Raw genomic sequence first — 16,421 nt, 5'->3', positions numbered from 1 at the left:
ATTTATCTACCAAGCTCAGGGTTAACTCTGTATTACACAATTATTCTACTCCTCCTCCTGACCTATGCTCCTGACACATTAGTTTATTCTCCTCGTTACATTTTAGTCGTTAGATTATATCAGACACTAATTACGCCTCAACTCTAGACTTTAATTTTCTAGCATTACTTTTCTTTAATTGTTTTAACATTTCATTATCCCACGCCATCAGATAAATTAACTAAGTTCATTTGCACCCTTCTCTTGAACAGGAAAAGTACACAATTCCCTTCCCCCTCAAAGCTCATTAGCACTTTTTCTAAACGTACACATGCAGCAAAGACTGTAGAATGAATGGCTGTTCTTTAAATAAATGTTTGTTCCAATAAGGTCAGTTCTGAATCTGATATTCAACAATAAACTTTTAAATCTAAAAATATAGAAATAAGATAATGTGTATCTTGCATGCGATTGTGCACTACAACACTAATATTACACAGTCAGTGAAGGTTATAATTTACTCAGGAAAATCCCTTAAAATCATTTTAAAAAAAAATCAAAATACAACCAAAATAAGGTTTAATATCTCAAGAATCATGTGCGAAAACTTGAATTTTATTTAAATGGCAATATAAAATTCCTACAACATCAATCATATGAGGAAAATGCATATTGAATAAGTTTGACTGAAGGACGGCCTATGAGTTATTCCTTTAACCCAAAGACCCTCCAGAGTTGATCCACAGCTGAGTGCAGACAGAGGATAAAGATATAATCCCGAGAGCTGTTAGAGAGCAGCGCTGCTCATCTTGTCCTTGTTATGAGACTTGAACCTGCGTCCTGCTGCTCTCTGGTTCCTCTGGGTGTCTGTCAGTCCGTCTGCAGCGTCTGTCTTCAGCAGCGCCTCAGCCTGCTCCTCCTCCTCAGTGCTCTGAGCCGGCATCTCTTTCAGCCACTGCTGGTAGTAACCACGGAAACCATCGATTTGGACCAGGTAGTTGTTTCTGGACTTGAACTGAGATCGATGGGAAGGAGGAAACATAATGGGGGAAAAATACAGAGGGGAGCGAAAGGACAAAATAGGAATCAGTCAAGAATTCATTTTGATTTGAAAATAAAGCACCTTTCTGTGTGAAATGAGTAGACCATAAACACTGATCAGGCTTGTGTTAAGTCGCCTAAACCACAGGATTTCAATCACGATCAGCTACACTAACTCTTTCTTGCAAAATATTCTTCCCCAATGCTAAACTTATAAACACAACACAAAATATGCTGGGGAGTAAATATATGCTACGCTTAAAACAAAGTGTGACGTAAATCTCAGTGTCGGTTCCTTTTAAAGTTGCATTCATTTATTTTTTGGGCTACGTGAGGACAGAAGAATATGCAGAAAACGTATCACCTCATGAACTTATTCTCCAACATAGTCAAGTCAACATTAATCTCGATAGCCCAGCATCATAAATAGCTATTTACTTCAGGCTTTGCTATCTGTACAGCTTACAACACTCTCTGTCCTTATCCCCAGAAAACATATTAGTGTGTAGAGTAGAGATGAAAGGGTTTAACATTTTATTGAGAATCTCGATTTAAAAAAAAAATTCAAAATATGTTGATTAATTTGGAATTTCCATTATTACTATATAAAGTTATTGAACCTTGAAGATTACAATAGAGTATTTATTAGGGCTGTCAAGCGATTAAAAAAAATAATCTAATTAATTACAGGCTCTGTGATTAATTAATCTAAATTAATCGCATACTTATATGACACTTTTATACCTGTTTATAAACAGCTGTATAGCCTGCTACAGTTTGTTTCCCTCTCTCTCTCTCTCTCTCTCTCTCTCGCTCTCCGTCTCTCGTAACTTCTGTCTCCACAACAGACAGCGCTGCACTGCCACATATGCCTATATGCCGATTCATTCACCATCGTCGTACTCATAGGCAAAAATATTGACACACACACACACACACACACACACACACACACACACACACACACACACACACACACACACACACACACACACACACACACACACACACACACACACACACACACACACACACACACACACACACACACACACACACACACGGCGGGCGGCAGGAGACGAGACAGCTAGCAAACAAAATTGAGACACACAGATGAAGATTGAGAGATAGGCTACTGTTTTGAACCTATATTGTTGCACCACTAAATCAATAATGCCCAGACACTGCGGAGAATAAAGTAAGATGTCTTCCTACCTTCATGCTTATTTTTCATAGAGCCCTCGGCCCCGCCCTTTCCTCTGCTTCTCTCTCCCTTTCACCCGTGCGGGCTGTAAGCTACAGGTGCAGCTCACCCAGCTGCGCACCACTTTTGCACCGGGTCAAAGGGCATTATAGAAGTGCGATTAATCTGCGTTAATTTTTTTAATCGCGTTAATTTTTCTGTGATTAATTAATCGAAATTAAAGCGTTAATTTGACAGCCCTAGTATTTATACATAGGGTCAAGCTCATGTACTGACGAGCTGGAACACCAGGTGAAACTCAATGTGCTGACCGCTTACCTTGTTATAGTTGGGAGGGTATCGTGAGGCAAACTCCAGCTGTTTGATGATGACCTCATTAGGCCACACCTCCATGCTGCTCATGCTTTGGAGCAATGTTTTCAGGTAGACGTAGTCCAGTCTGCGGGTCGCTCGGCCAATCAGAGCAGAGAACACATGGACGTTAGGCTTAAATCCCGCCTCCTGCAAAATACAGGAAAGGAAAAAAACATCAGTGCAACAACCGTTAGTATTACTAGAAAATGCAAACTGCTGTAGATTTCGGAATTAAACATGGATTCTGACTGTTAGTGCCGTCACCTGCATGTCTTTCAGCAGCTGCAGGCCGTCTGTCTGTCGCTCACAGCCCAGTGCCAGGCTTCCAAATGTCTGCACATCCACGCTTACGCTGCGCTGTCGCATCACACTCAGCACAGCCTGGAAAAATAAAAGACTATTTTATGTATTTTTTTTTATGTCTGTATGTAAAGATAAACTAAAATTCTCACATACCTTCTAAGCTATACAAAAAAAACGTGTTGCAGGTGGACTTTGATTAATTTGCCTGGGTTTTGAATTTGATCTCTGATGCTCAAAAACAACATAAAATAAATCCAGAGAAAAAAATATTTTCAGAACCTGTGTCCCTTATTGCTGTGGACGGATGGACACACGGTCAGCTGTTTACTATAAACTATTTATCTGGTAAGTGAGTAAATATGTTTTTTTTATTTGGTTGAATTAAACCTCGAATTGCAAAAAATAAAGATGGACAAGAATGTAACTGTGGTTTGGCTAAGAGAGTGTGTGTGTGTGTGTGTGTGTGTGTGTGTGTGTGTGTGTGTGTGTGTGTGTGTGTGTGTGTGTGTGTGTGTGTGTGTGTGTGTGTGTGTGTGTGTGTGTGTGTGTGTGTGTGTGTGTGTGTGTGTGTGTGTGTGTGTGTGTGTGTGTGTGTGTGTGTGTGTGTGTGAGTGCGCCTGTGTACCTTCGCCCCCTCCAGGTCACTAGCTCTGGCGGCTGTGCGAATCGCAGAGTTAAAGAAAGCGATGTCAAGCTTCACATTATGTTGCTTGGCGACCTTCAGCAGCGTCTGCAGGGCCTCGTAGCCTGGCACCATGGTGTCGACCAGCAGGGTGAGAGTCCTGAGGTCTGGACTGAGTCTCTGAGCCGCCATCTTGTTCAGGAAACCCTCAGCTCCTCCGATGAGTGCCAGCCTATCAGATGCTGTATCCACTGTGCCTATGGAGACAACGGAGCCCCCCTTACCCTCAAAAAGGTCCAGTAGGTTAGGGGCGGTAGAATCCGCTGCTATGGCAACAGGCAGTGAGACAGTTTGTCTGACTGGGATCAGATGTGTCGAGTCCCCACTGTCCCGCCGTCTGTCACTGAGTGGATCAGGTTGGACAAACAACTGCCTCTCCAGAAGATCAATGTCTATCAGGTCCTTACGCCCAGACTCTTGTTTTACATGGGACACGTGTTCCCCGTCGTACTTAAGGTCAGGCCTCAGCAGCGCGCCTGTGGCCAGGGCAGGACTGCCAATCCCACAATCCCGAGCGGTTCGCAACAGCAGGTTGTAGTTCCTAGAGTCAGGGACAATCCTCGACCTCAGCATCTGGCGCCAAACCTGAAACAAAATAAAGTTGTAAGGGGCAGATTGACTATGCAATAACAACAATACTACAAGTTCAGAGCCTACAATATCCATTTAGCTGCTGATGTAGTTAGTAAAAAAATAACTGACGCAAGAAAATGGCATCCTCATTCATCTCTGCCAAAGTTTTTTAAATGTTTCACAATTGTTTTTGTATATTGTCACTTGCAATGCTCTGGTTTTCTAACATGTCAAAGTAGTATGGATGGAAATCTAACTGTGGCTTGTTTACATCTTAAATTCAGCTACTGGTTAATGTACTCTCCTACCCTATCAAATAAACCAATACAATGAAATAAAATAAAATAAATATCACCATCATTTTGATTTGAATTTTTTTTTTTTATATATTTTATTTCTAAAACTCCAGCTATCAGTCTGACTACATTGATGATCAAAGATTACAGCATGTTTCTTTGACGTGTGTGACAGTCTAAATCTCAGTGTATACGGACCAAGCATCTACCTGTAAAGCCAGTCTGAATCCTGATTCTTTGTCTTTCAAACAGCCCATCAGCAGGTAGTGAAACGTCTCCTGAGTTACCACATGGCCGTTCTGCAGCATCTCCTACAGAGACACACAAAAAACACACACACATACTCATGTTGATACACAAACATAACACAAATCTTCCCGCGAGTGTTGGCGCGTGTCCTACCCTGAGTGTGTGGATAAAGGCTTGAAGGTGGTTGGTCATGGCGTGAGTCTTCATAAGGGCGTGGTACGTGATGGTGCTGAGCTGGTAGTTGTTGCGACGGAGTTCTTGCTCCAACTTCAACGCATGCTGGAGACCGGCCTGTTTGGATCTGGACTCAGCGCAGGCATTGAACAGTGCGGTGTAGGTGGCATCTTTAGCATCTATACCTCGCTTCTTCATCTGGAAAAAAAACATATTACACACATTATCACACTAAGCATTTACTTGAGAGGTCTGTGTTTGGGTCAAATAAAAAGTACATCTGAGACGAGGGGTTAATCTGACCCAAAAAATACAGAGATTGATGTAAAAAATGTATGCAAAAAAAAATGCAATATTCTCTGAGATTAAAGTGGTACATATATGAGAAAAAAAATCACATATTTATGAGGAAAATGTTTCATATTTTCTGGGATTAAATAGTCATTACATTTGCAATACATCTGCATGTAAATCAATACCAAAAGTAAAAATACATACATATTGGCTTGCTTTCCTTCTAATAATTTATACACTGAAGTTTAACACCGTTTTCAAATCCCTTAAACCTCTGGAATATGGTTTGACAAGTTAAAGAAAATGATACGGTAACAGATATAAACATGATTAAAGTGTAGAAATAAGATATCCCTACATCGTTGTAGAGTCTGAAGGCCTTCTTGAGTTGTCCAGCTCGACCAAGGCCTCCTATCAGGACGGAGTAGTTGAACTCTTCCGGCTGCAGCTTCTCTTCCTGCAGCATGTCTCTGCTGAACATGTCCAGAGCCTCCTGGAGCTGGGACAAGACAGACATGTTTTTTATCGACACACACACACACACACACACACACACACACACACACACACACACACACACACACACACACACACACACACACACACACAAACACACACACACACACACACACACACACACACACACGTTGATTTTAAATTGTATTTGCACTACATCTTTGCAGTATTTTTTGTGTTAATTTATGTCTAAGATGGCTCTTTATTCATGTGTCACTTTTTCTACAATTGTTCTTGTTTTTATTTATATTGCATAGCTGAAGGAATAAGCCATATCTTCACTGCCAATGACAACTCGTGACTGTACTTTTGTGCATATGTCAAAATAAACAGTGTTGAAATCTAGACACAAGTAGACAGACACACAACACAGCAGTTTAAATGGACCGACCTTGTTCTCTTTGATGAGCTTCTTGCACTGTAGGAAGTACCAGTAGGGTGTGTTTATCCTCCCGGGCCTCCTGCGAGATTTCACCAGCTCTTCCTCCTCCTCCTCCTGCTGCTGCTTGTCCTCATCGTCTCTGTGCCTCAGGTCCTGGATGTAGGGGCTGTCCTTCCTGAATGACCTCCTGGAGGACATGTCAGCGGACAGAGAGCCGAAGTTCTCCCGGTCTGGGTCGCTCTCTGCTCGGCCTGATGGTGAGCCCAGAGGAGGGTCCGTACCCCGATGGGACACATGTTTGGCTGTTAGCAGCAGCCATGGAGTCGGTATGAGCAGCCTGGGTGACCGGTGAAATGACAAATCTCGTATTCCTGTCAAATTCAGGGCTGCCGGTGAGATTTTAACCATTGACAAGAGGGACAACTTCACCACGGGTAACGAGACTTTTCTTCCGTGCCGCACGCACGAACAGGCGACAGACGTCAGCATGTTTAGCGGTTTTATCTAGGCTTACTACAAGCTAATGCACATTGCTTTCTGTCTTTAATTCTTTCTTTTATATACAACTATACTGCCAGTTGTAGGTGGTAGCTACATAGCTCCTGGTCGCATGTTTCGCTCACCACGATGTGTCAATGACAAAACAATCCACAAGACCTCAATAATAGAACCAAGATATCTCCCATCGATATCGAAGAATTAAGCACACAGTTGGTACTTTGGTCCCTAGGAGGATTGAACGAGGACATAACTTGAGTTTAAAAAAAAATGCTGTTTATTATTGGGTTGTAAAAGTTGTAAAAAGAAAAAAAGCTTCCTATCCTGGGGAAAAAAATCATAGGAAAAAATAAATTTTCCCCTTCCGATCGACTACATCTGTGTTAGTTTAGTATGCCTTTTCCAATGCTAAACACTTTGGACGGTCGCTTATTTTGCGTCGCTCTTCCTGGGAGAGTATCTGACTATTTTAATATCGACAATCGACAGAAGTTTTAACCAGTGCAGAGACGGAGCTTCATCCCCAGCGTCAATGGTAAATAAAATAAAACAGTTTTTGAATAAGAGTGTCATATGATCTGAGTGAAGTTGGACTCTATCTAGGCTAATATTATCTGACTCATACTCTCATGATATCATAAATTATATAACTTGTAGATATAGATGTGTATGTGATAGATGTGCATTTATTACTTAAAACTCATATCTATAAGTTAAAAAGCCGCGTGTGAAGTTTTTAAATGCACACAAAATGTCTTAAAACTACACTATCCTCCGAAAATGCTCGTCCTATCACACTGTCCTAGTAAACATTTCTGGGGTCTGTTTTTTCTTGAGATTACAGTTTTTTATAAGGACAGGTGTTATTTTCTTGTTTCTGCCATAGTCACATAGAAACAATTATATTACATACTATCTAAACTACTTATACCGATTTTCTGCAGGCCTCTGATCAAGACCAGCAAGTTCCCCCCTCCAGCCCTGTGTCCAGCACCACACCTGCTCCAGGTACACAGCACACTCACACAGCAAATGTACCAGCAGCTCACGTGACTGGACTTTGGTCCCAACAACAAAACAAACCATACTATCATTAAATGTCAACAAAGTCAAATGTAATAACTTTGTCATATTGATTATCATTCCACTTGTGTCTCTTTTCTAGAAGAATGGTTTTTAGAAAGCTGTAATTAAAAACGAAGAGTTATTTCATGTTTAGTTTGCATCAATCTGATATGTATTGCTTTGACATTCGATTTTTCTATGTGGTACATTTCTATTTAAACATATGCTTGATAACAGTGTTAATGATTTCAGTGTGTGTGTATGTGTGTGTTTATGTATGTGTGTGTGTGTGTGTGTGTGTGTGTGTGTGTGTGTGTGTGTGTGTGTGTGTGTGTGTGTGTGTGTGTGTGTGTGTGTGTGTGTGTGTGTGTGTTGTGAATCTAGCAGATGATTCACTGACGGATGAACCTCAGACCAGAGCAGACTTCTTAAAATGTGAGTCTTTTTAATCTCAAATCCAAAAACTGTGAAGTCATGGACATTTTCTGTTCACTCTTTAGGAAGAGAATATGTGGTTTTGTACGGAAGCCAAGGACGGCCAAGATTGCAATACTTTTTATTTTATCCCATTATATTGAGATAACAATTAGTGGTTTTCTTCCGATAAGGGAATAAATGTTTGTAACAAAACAAAAGACAAAAACAAATGGTTGTTCTACATGGGCAATATTAGGGCCATTGAAGGTTTGAGAAAAATATTGTGAATCTTGAGGCAGGGAAAATTCAGAGATTGAAATTTGCATTAAAAAAATAGAATATTCTCTAGTATTTAAAGAAAAAAGGTTTAAGAGAAAAACAAAGTATCAAGTTGTTTCGTTTAACCTAGCTCTTGGCAAGGTGAATAAGTGTTTTTCCCAAACATTCAAATTATTCCTTTAAAACAAACGCATCTTGTGGCATCACTTTAAATCATCCCAGTTGAGAGTGCTGCTGCTGGGATAAAATACAGACCCACATTGGTTTGAGGGGTATAAATAAAAATACTAATATTTTCTTCCTCTCCTCTCAGATTACTGCCACCTGAGCCTGGACCCAAACACAGCATACAGAGAGCTGTGTCTGTCCGAAGGAAACAGAAAGGTTGAGCTCATGGATTTAGTCCAGGATTATCCCGAACACCCGGACAGGTTCACTCACCTGTGGCAGGTGCTGTGTAAAGAGGGCCTGTCCGGACGCTGCTACTGGGAGGTGGACTTCCAAGGGGCTATAGAAATAGCAGTGGCGTACAAAGATCTCGGCAGGTCGGATTATTATGCAGAATGTGCCTTCGGCTGCCAAGACAAATCCTGGAGTTTGGACTTAAACAGTGACAAATGTTTCAGACACAACGATGAGGAGACAGAGGTGCCAGAGCCTCAGTCCTCCAGAGTGGGTGTGTACCTGGATCACAAGGCGGGAAGTCTGACCTACTACTGCGTCTGTGACACGGGGCTGCAGCTGATGCACAGAGCTGAAACCACCTTCACAAAGCCACTGTACCCGGGGCTGTGGGTCGCAGGCACCGCCTGGCTGTGTGACCGGGAGTAGAAATATGTCTATTGTGTCTCATGTGTAGGCCTGCTGCAGGGAAACTTAACTTTAGTTTTTAAGAAGAAAAAAAATCACCTGTTCAATAGGCTAATGTTGACTGTCAGATTTTAAGAAATCACACTCATAATTTATCTTAAATATCAAATGTGAATTGTGATTCACATTTAATAATGACATAATGATATTGATATTTATATTGTCACACGCACTAACATGGAACATAGAGAAACCTGGTTAATCTGCATTCAGTCATTTGACATTTTGGTGTCTGGCTGTAGGAAATGTACACTACTGCAGCAGCAGACTTTAATTTCCATTTCAGTTTTACTGACAAACTACTACATAACATGAGTTGAGGACCTGTACAGGCACATGTCAGATAATGATCAGAAACCTGGGTGAGGTGCTTAAGCCACAGCCTTATGGTTTCTGTCGGAGTATCCTACTCCAATCATGTTCGGGTTTGTTCAAACAAGGATAAGTGCCTATCCAGGGCTATAATAGCAGGGTGTTATAAATGGATGTGAAAACACATAACTGGGATATACTCTAAAATCAGGATTATGACTGGGAAACTTATACACATTTAAACTTAATTTCCATATGAAACTTTTACTCAATAATGAAAAAGTCACAAAACTCACTGTAATAAATCAACAAAGGACTGATCTATAAATGTTTACCTTTCATGATTAAACGGAAAAGAGAAATAGTCACAGAGCCCATCTACTGTATGTGTGGCTAAGTTTAGCTTAGCACAAAGAGAGGAAACGGTATGGATAAAGCCCCAAAAATGAACTAATAAGTCAGCTAAAAAGCACCTCTAACTCTAGCTTATTAACATTAAATAAGTAACGGTAGAAACAACTTATGAAGGGGTTATGTGCAAAGCTAATGCTAAGCTATATTACGCTGCTGCTGTAACTTCACAATGAACAACCACAAGAGTGATATCAATCTTCTCATCTATCTCTTGGCAACAAAGCAAATGAGTGGATTTCCTAAAATGTATTCCTTTGAACTTATTTGAAACAACCATGGGGACTAAAAGGAGACAGCATGACATGAACAGACAAATGGTACACAGACAAGGATGAATAATAAGTTACATGGAGTTTATTACAACATTATATTGCATTGATTCAAAGCCTCTGTACAAGGTTTGTGAACAAATACATCCATTAATTGATATTTTTGGCACTTGTTGTTTTTTGAGTTGCAGAGTGGTGTAGTAACATAAATATATTTTTTTAACAACAAAAAATAAAATGTCCTTGATCAATGAAACTCCCTACCAGCCTTAAAAAAGCAAATATTTATTTGAAAACTGTTATTACGCTTCTTGTATAAATGTAAACGTTCATGATTGATGTGTTGTTGTAGAGCAGCCTGAAACAGTGGACGAATGACACAGGAATCAGAAATCACTGTGCAGACGACAATCAGTCGTTCAATTGCAAATTTTATTTCCTGCAAGAAAGCAAACGGTCTGAGCGCCTCAGCCGCTGAGCACCAATCACAATCAAGCTTTCTGATGATGTCACAAAGGTGATAAATGTGGCGGTTGGGCCACATGGCTCTGGAACAAAGTGATCCTATCCAGCAGTGTTAAGGGGATGTCTCTAATGAGTGACGGCAGGTCTTCATGGTGTAAAGGGTAGATGACCACACTCAGGGCAGAGCGCTCCCCTGAAAATCTAAAAACACAAGAAAATGTTCAATTTGATGTCTCTTTTGCCATATACCTTTCATTGTTCAGTTTGTCCTCACACACAAGCACTGACCATAGACCGTAAAAGAGGCACTGACCTGTCCAGTAGAGATTTCTGCAGCGTGCGACTTGCGATTAAGGTGCCGCCCATGAACATGTGGCACATTATGACGTGGCGGCATCGCTCCATGAAGTTCTCTGTGGCCGCAGAGTCCAACTTACCGCTGCGTGAGATAAGGCAGAGACGCTGCAGACGAGAGCAACAGGACAGAGCCTCGAAGAAGGACTCGTTGGCGTTCAGGTGCGGCTGCTCTATCCTTAACACACAGACACACGAGAGGATTAATACATTGAAAAAAACAGCTGAGTAAAGATGTGAACTAACTGGTGTACTGCAATGTACTGAGTATAAGACACCACTTTTCACCAGAAAAAAAAACATGATTACGGGAAAATATATATTGTTTTAGACTGTCTAGAGATAACTAGTTAAATTCTTAGTGTTTAGGAAGTGAGTGAAAGAGACCACAGGTTATGTATTTATATGAGACTGTAAGATTAATGATGGTAATATGACGATGGTGAAGAAGAGTGAACTTTGATCTGCAGTAAATTGTTTTGTCAAAGTTCCCTGGAGATCATACCAAGCAAAGACATTAAAATAACTATTCTTGTCACTGATGGTCCCGTTTAGGCTTACAGGTTATTTATGATCATCGGAGGACTATTTCCCAAAAATGTAAAAGATCCTCATAGGACGTCTTACAAAGTAGCATATTATAATAATAGTTATTGTTATTAACTGTTATTACAGTAAATGTAGGGTACACAAGGCATCTTCTAACCTGAGTTCCTGTAGCTGTGTGCACTGTTTCAAAGTTTCCAGCAGGGCAGCATTGTAGTTCATGGTTTTCAGTGATCCCATGTTGGCCAGGGACAATACCTGTAGGTCTCTGCACTGCCGGGCCAGCTGTACCAGCCCTGTCCCTCTGAGGACCCCAGGAAGCCCCGCCAGAGTCAAGCGACGTAATCGAGGGAAATCCGCAAGTGCAGCTAAGTGCGCATCCCCAACTCCCCGTGCCCACGCACACATACCGCGAGGCTCCACACTGGCGCGAGAGCACGGCTCCAGCCGAGGCAGTGCAGAGACAAAACCCGGACCGATGATCTCTAAGGTCTGTAAAAGAGGGCAGCCGGCTACGAACTGGGTGAGCCCCGATGTGCTGTCCCCCGACAGAGAGGACTCTGAATCGGGCTTGTAGTTCTGGAGCCCCACACGCGGAGTCTTCTTCAGCCCCAGGAACAACGCGGAGGGAGACATGTTATTTGTTATGATTTGATGCGTGTTTAAGCTGTCTGACAGAGCACAGGCAGGCAGAGTGAGAGAGTGCAGCTTTCCAAATTTGGCCAAGCTGACGCATAGGTGTGTATCCCCGCCCGGTGTAGGCGAGTTCTCGTGATGATAGTGCGTGTGCATCAGGTTCAGGTGTTTGACGTTGGAGCAGCCCTCAGCCAGGCGGCTCATTTTCCCAGAGTCTAGGTGGTTGTCCACACTCCTGCACTCGGAGTAAAGCACCTGGTTGATCCCGCTGAGGTTCAGGCTCAGCAGCTGCGCCGCGTCCTTCACGTCTCCCTCCAGCAGCGACTGGAAGACCTGCGGCCACAGCGCCGGGCAGCGGCTGAAGCTCAGGTGTTTGGGACTGTTTCCCTCCAGTGCTCTCTTCAGGGACCAGGAGTCCAGCCAGGAGCGGGGCAGCTGCAGGGCCTCCAGGTCCCCACGCTGACCCAGACTCTGGGCTAGAGACGGAGCGGCCGGCCAGTGAGCCGGGTTAGGACCGGGGATCGACACCAGGAAAACCCTGAGACGCTTTGGAACGTGAACGCTGAACACTGCCAGGTAGAGCAGGAGCAACGTCTGGTTCACCTACGGACATAGACAGAGATAGACTGATTAGAAAGTGCACAGTGCTACGATGTACAAAGCAGATACATGGGAACGTATTACTAAAGATACTCACTTCTCCTGGAGCCAGCCGGGCAGTGAACTCCTCCAGCTGTTGGTAATGTGGCACACTGCTCTGACCCACCATTAGCTGGCAGCACACACCCACACCCTCTCTAGTCACCTCAGGGATGTCAAACTGCAGCATCAGCCTGCCGTGCAGAAACAAACACACACACAAAGAATACGATTTTTTGTGTGAAACAATGCACAACACGACACACTGCCATACAATTTAGTACAGACGTTTATAGTGCTACTGTAGCATCCCATTGAAAATAAAACATGAAAAAGTCAATTTTGCATAATAGGTGACCTTTATGTAGCCAAAGCCATAAGGTCGGACTAATGGATCAGACTCTTACTTGCGGAGTTGGGCGCAGCAGGGCACCACACCGTAGCTGGGGGTCAATAGTGTCTGTCTGAGCTCTGCCAGGCGGCTCAGTGAATCCACCGCCTCGGAGCTGAGCTTAGCCGAGTTGAAGCCGGGCGTCACGTCGAAGGCGAGCGAACGGAGCAGAGTGAGAGAGGAGAGCAGGTGGGAGAGGCGCCGGGACGTCAGCCGGCAGCCGGTCACGTCCAGCCGCGTCACTCCTCTGCAGCGCGCCAGGAGCTCCATGGTGGAGCCCGACAGCCAATAGCAACCGTTCAGGCTGAGAGACTGCACCTGATTGGCCAGCAGATTCAGTGTATTCCGCACCAATAGACTGTCAGCCTGGAGAAAAAGGTACAAAACGTATGAAATGTTTCCATCTGTTAAATTGCAGAAAGTATTCCATTGAGTTGTTCAAGCAATGCTGTTAATAGAGGAAGCATGAACTTTTGGATTCAAAGTGGAGTCAGGGATTCTGAAGAACGCTTGTTGTCAAAATCACTTTGTCGAAATCAGTGGGTATCATAGTTTAAAGAGCCTAGGCTGTGTATAAAAGCTGGATTTTTTTTTCAGTGCACACGGATCCTGAGGTCATATTCACTGATTTTGACAAAAAAAGGTTTTGTCAACAAGCATTCTCCAAAATTGCTGACTCCACCTTGAAAAGAAAATGAATAAACTTGAAACGTGCCTCATCAGTTCAAATGATGATAAACTGATGACTGAAGCCTTACCATATACTCCTCAGACAGGCTGACGTTGGAGAGCAGGGTCTTATCGCGACACAGCGTGTGTAACTTGTGGCAGACGTTTGACACATTGAGCAGCAGGTCGCACACGGGAACATGGCGGAGGATGCACAGCAGGATCTCATCGGACAAATCCGACATCCCCACCGAGGCAGAAGACATTGTGTCCTCGTCACATACGGCCTGACACAAACAGAAAAGCGTGTCAGTAAGGGCATTTAAACCTTTGGAAAGAAGGACTTTTGCTACTAACCTTTTCACAATGTATGGTAGCAAATGACAGATTCTAGGTATTATGTTACAGAGAAAGAAGCTGTAATTAAGACAATAGGTTGTGGCTGATTTATACTGTTGAGATGAACATTTGTGGACCGTGACATATTTTGCCATGTTTTATTTATAAAGTCGTAGCTCTGCTTTTAAAAAAGAGAGTAGGTTGAAGTAAAGACGTTCTGACTTCTACGGTCTCTATCCATCTTTAGATCATTAAGATTTACTTAACAAAACTATTATTTGTCCATATACCTCCCAAAATACATAGTTTATTGAATTGAATATTTATTGATTTGCTTCAACCCATCACCAAACACATCCACCCGAGACTGAAATGTACATGACTTGTTGTGCAAACACAGTCATGATAGATAGATAGATAGATAGATAGATAGATAGATAGATAGATAGATAGATAGATAGATAGATAGATAGATAGATAGATAGATAGATGTCCTTTGTGGTACAGTCAGTGATTCTTCTTTGCAGGTTAGGTACAAAGAAAAAATAAACACAGCAGACATTCCACAAATCGTCACAGCACAATAGCCTACAACCGAAAGGATCAAATCACTTCACAGTCAGTAGTCCTCCTGACAGTGAACCTGTCAATGATTTAGAATCATTAGCAGGTTCATTCTGCCATAACGTTTTAATAAAAGTAAGATAAACCAAAACACACTTCTTTCTCCCACACCATATGTGCGTATTTAGAAAAAATAAAAAAAATAACGGAAATGTTGGTGAAGCCTGAATACCCAACTTTAGCGTTAACATTAGCTCGTTACCTTTAAGAAACTATTATCGGATTAACCTACCGCTACAATTTGTCGATCCATGCCCTCTGAAATCCCACTTGGGATCCGCAGGGTGTTTTTTATTCTTTGTTAAATGTTCATCCAGGCAGCCCGGGGCTTCACGTCCCGATGAAGCCGCTTTACATTCACCCACAGACGGCTGCACCTCCGACCGTTGACGGGGCGGACTTCGTTTGCTGCTGCACAACGACGGAAGCCTTTCAGCGAAGGACACATTTCCTCCAGCTGTTTTTCTGATCTTCCTTTCTTTTATTTTTTTAATTTTTTCTTAAATTTCCAATATCAAGACCAAAACACTTGATAACAGGATAACTTCAATTGTAAATAAATAAAATGCTATGTGGATGGAACTAAAAATTTATTTGATCCATACAACAATTTTTTTTATTTGAAGATGGTACAAAAGCCAGTTTCCCCCACAACTTCACCCTTATTTTGTACAATATTCATACAATTTTTGTGTTCACAGCTAGAAATAATTTAACACATACATAAATAATAATTGGGGTTTAGTCTAGTAGATAATTTAAAGGTGCAGTGTGTAATATGACATCATCAAGAAAGTTCTACAAAGTTCTAGAATGCAACACTCCCTGGGTAACCCCAACCCTTTCGAATAATAACAGAAGCTACAGTGGCCTTCAAGGACAAGAACAATTCTAAATTTTAAACAATGCACCTGATGACATTCCATCAATGACACTTTCAAGATGGCAGCACTAGGTCTTGGTCCAAAATATGCAGAAATATGGACATATATGAGACCCTTTCTAAGGGAAAAAATAATAATTCAAAACATTTTTTTCAGCTATTATGCACTAAATTAAATGTACTTATGGATATTATAATTACTTTCTACAAAATCTGCTAGGAAATAAAACCCAAAATTCTACACACTGCAGGTTTAAGTCCAACAAAGAAAAGAGTCCCAATCTTTATCCTTAGTGGTCACTGCAGTTTTCATCTATTTGGGTTTAAAATGTGTTTTCTAACATGTTCAATAAGACTGAGAAAGAACCTCTCAAGATGAGATTTGATCCATGTGTGTTTGTGGTTTAAATAAAATTGATCAGTTTATTTTCGATGAATTTACTATAATTGTGTTATTTAATCAATGTATTATTACTTTGTATGTTTTTTTATATATATATAATTCCATAATTATTCATTTTAGTTCAATTGATTTTTTCTTATCAGTACTACTCTATGGGCCGGTTTCGCAGACATGGATTAAGCATAGTTCTGGACTAAATTGTACTTTCAATGGACAATCTCCATTCAAAATTCCATTTAGTCCAGGACTAGGCTTAATCCATGTCTGTGAAACTGGCCCTAGATGTACAGAAGTCATTTGA

The 16,421-nt window shown here is 41.8% G+C and overlaps 3 protein-coding genes across 5 annotated transcripts; 1 reads left to right on the top strand and 2 right to left on the bottom strand.

Moving 5' to 3' along the window:
* Positions 1–585: 585 nt before the first annotated feature.
* ptcd1 (pentatricopeptide repeat domain 1) lies at positions 586–6,673 on the bottom strand. The gene is made up of 8 exons (XM_080028750.1): positions 6,057–6,673; positions 5,508–5,648; positions 4,835–5,053; positions 4,642–4,743; positions 3,507–4,148; positions 2,843–2,959; positions 2,543–2,725; positions 586–994 (listed from the first exon to the last, which is right to left on the bottom strand). The coding sequence occupies exons 1-8, from the start codon at positions 6,534–6,536 to the stop codon at positions 767–769; spliced, it is 2,112 nt and encodes a 703-aa protein (XP_079884876.1). The 5' UTR covers positions 6,537–6,673; the 3' UTR covers positions 586–766.
* On the top strand, positions 6,328–10,362 carry LOC307251388 (stonustoxin subunit alpha-like). 3 transcript variants are annotated; one of them, XM_080028751.1, is made up of 4 exons: positions 6,328–6,439; positions 7,490–7,553; positions 7,995–8,045; positions 8,620–10,362. In XM_080028751.1, the coding sequence occupies exons 1-4, from the start codon at positions 6,401–6,403 to the stop codon at positions 9,135–9,137; spliced, it is 672 nt and encodes a 223-aa protein (XP_079884877.1). In that variant the 5' UTR covers positions 6,328–6,400; the 3' UTR covers positions 9,138–10,362. The 3 variants fall into 3 exon arrangements, with proteins under 3 accessions (XP_079884877.1, XP_079884879.1, XP_079884878.1); XM_080028753.1 differs by lacking the exon at positions 6,328–6,439 and adding an exon at positions 6,829–7,080 and having other exon boundaries at positions 7,998–8,045; XM_080028752.1 differs by lacking the exon at positions 6,328–6,439 and adding an exon at positions 6,829–7,080.
* Positions 10,363–10,483: 121 nt separating this feature from the next.
* fbxl18 (F-box and leucine-rich repeat protein 18) lies at positions 10,484–15,202 on the bottom strand. The gene is made up of 7 exons (XM_080028965.1): positions 15,067–15,202; positions 13,961–14,158; positions 13,219–13,568; positions 12,870–13,005; positions 11,697–12,775; positions 10,950–11,168; positions 10,484–10,837 (listed from the first exon to the last, which is right to left on the bottom strand). The coding sequence occupies exons 1-7, from the start codon at positions 15,085–15,087 to the stop codon at positions 10,681–10,683; spliced, it is 2,160 nt and encodes a 719-aa protein (XP_079885091.1). The 5' UTR covers positions 15,088–15,202; the 3' UTR covers positions 10,484–10,680.
* Positions 15,203–16,421: the final 1,219 nt, after the last annotated feature.

This window comes from Ammodytes marinus (genome assembly GCF_949987685.1).
Source record: "Ammodytes marinus genome assembly, chromosome: 6".
NCBI classification, from domain to species: Eukaryota; Metazoa; Chordata; class Actinopteri; order Uranoscopiformes; family Ammodytidae; genus Ammodytes; species Ammodytes marinus.
The sequence above is the reverse complement of the archived record's forward strand: the minus strand, read 5'-3'. Positions and strand labels throughout refer to the sequence as shown.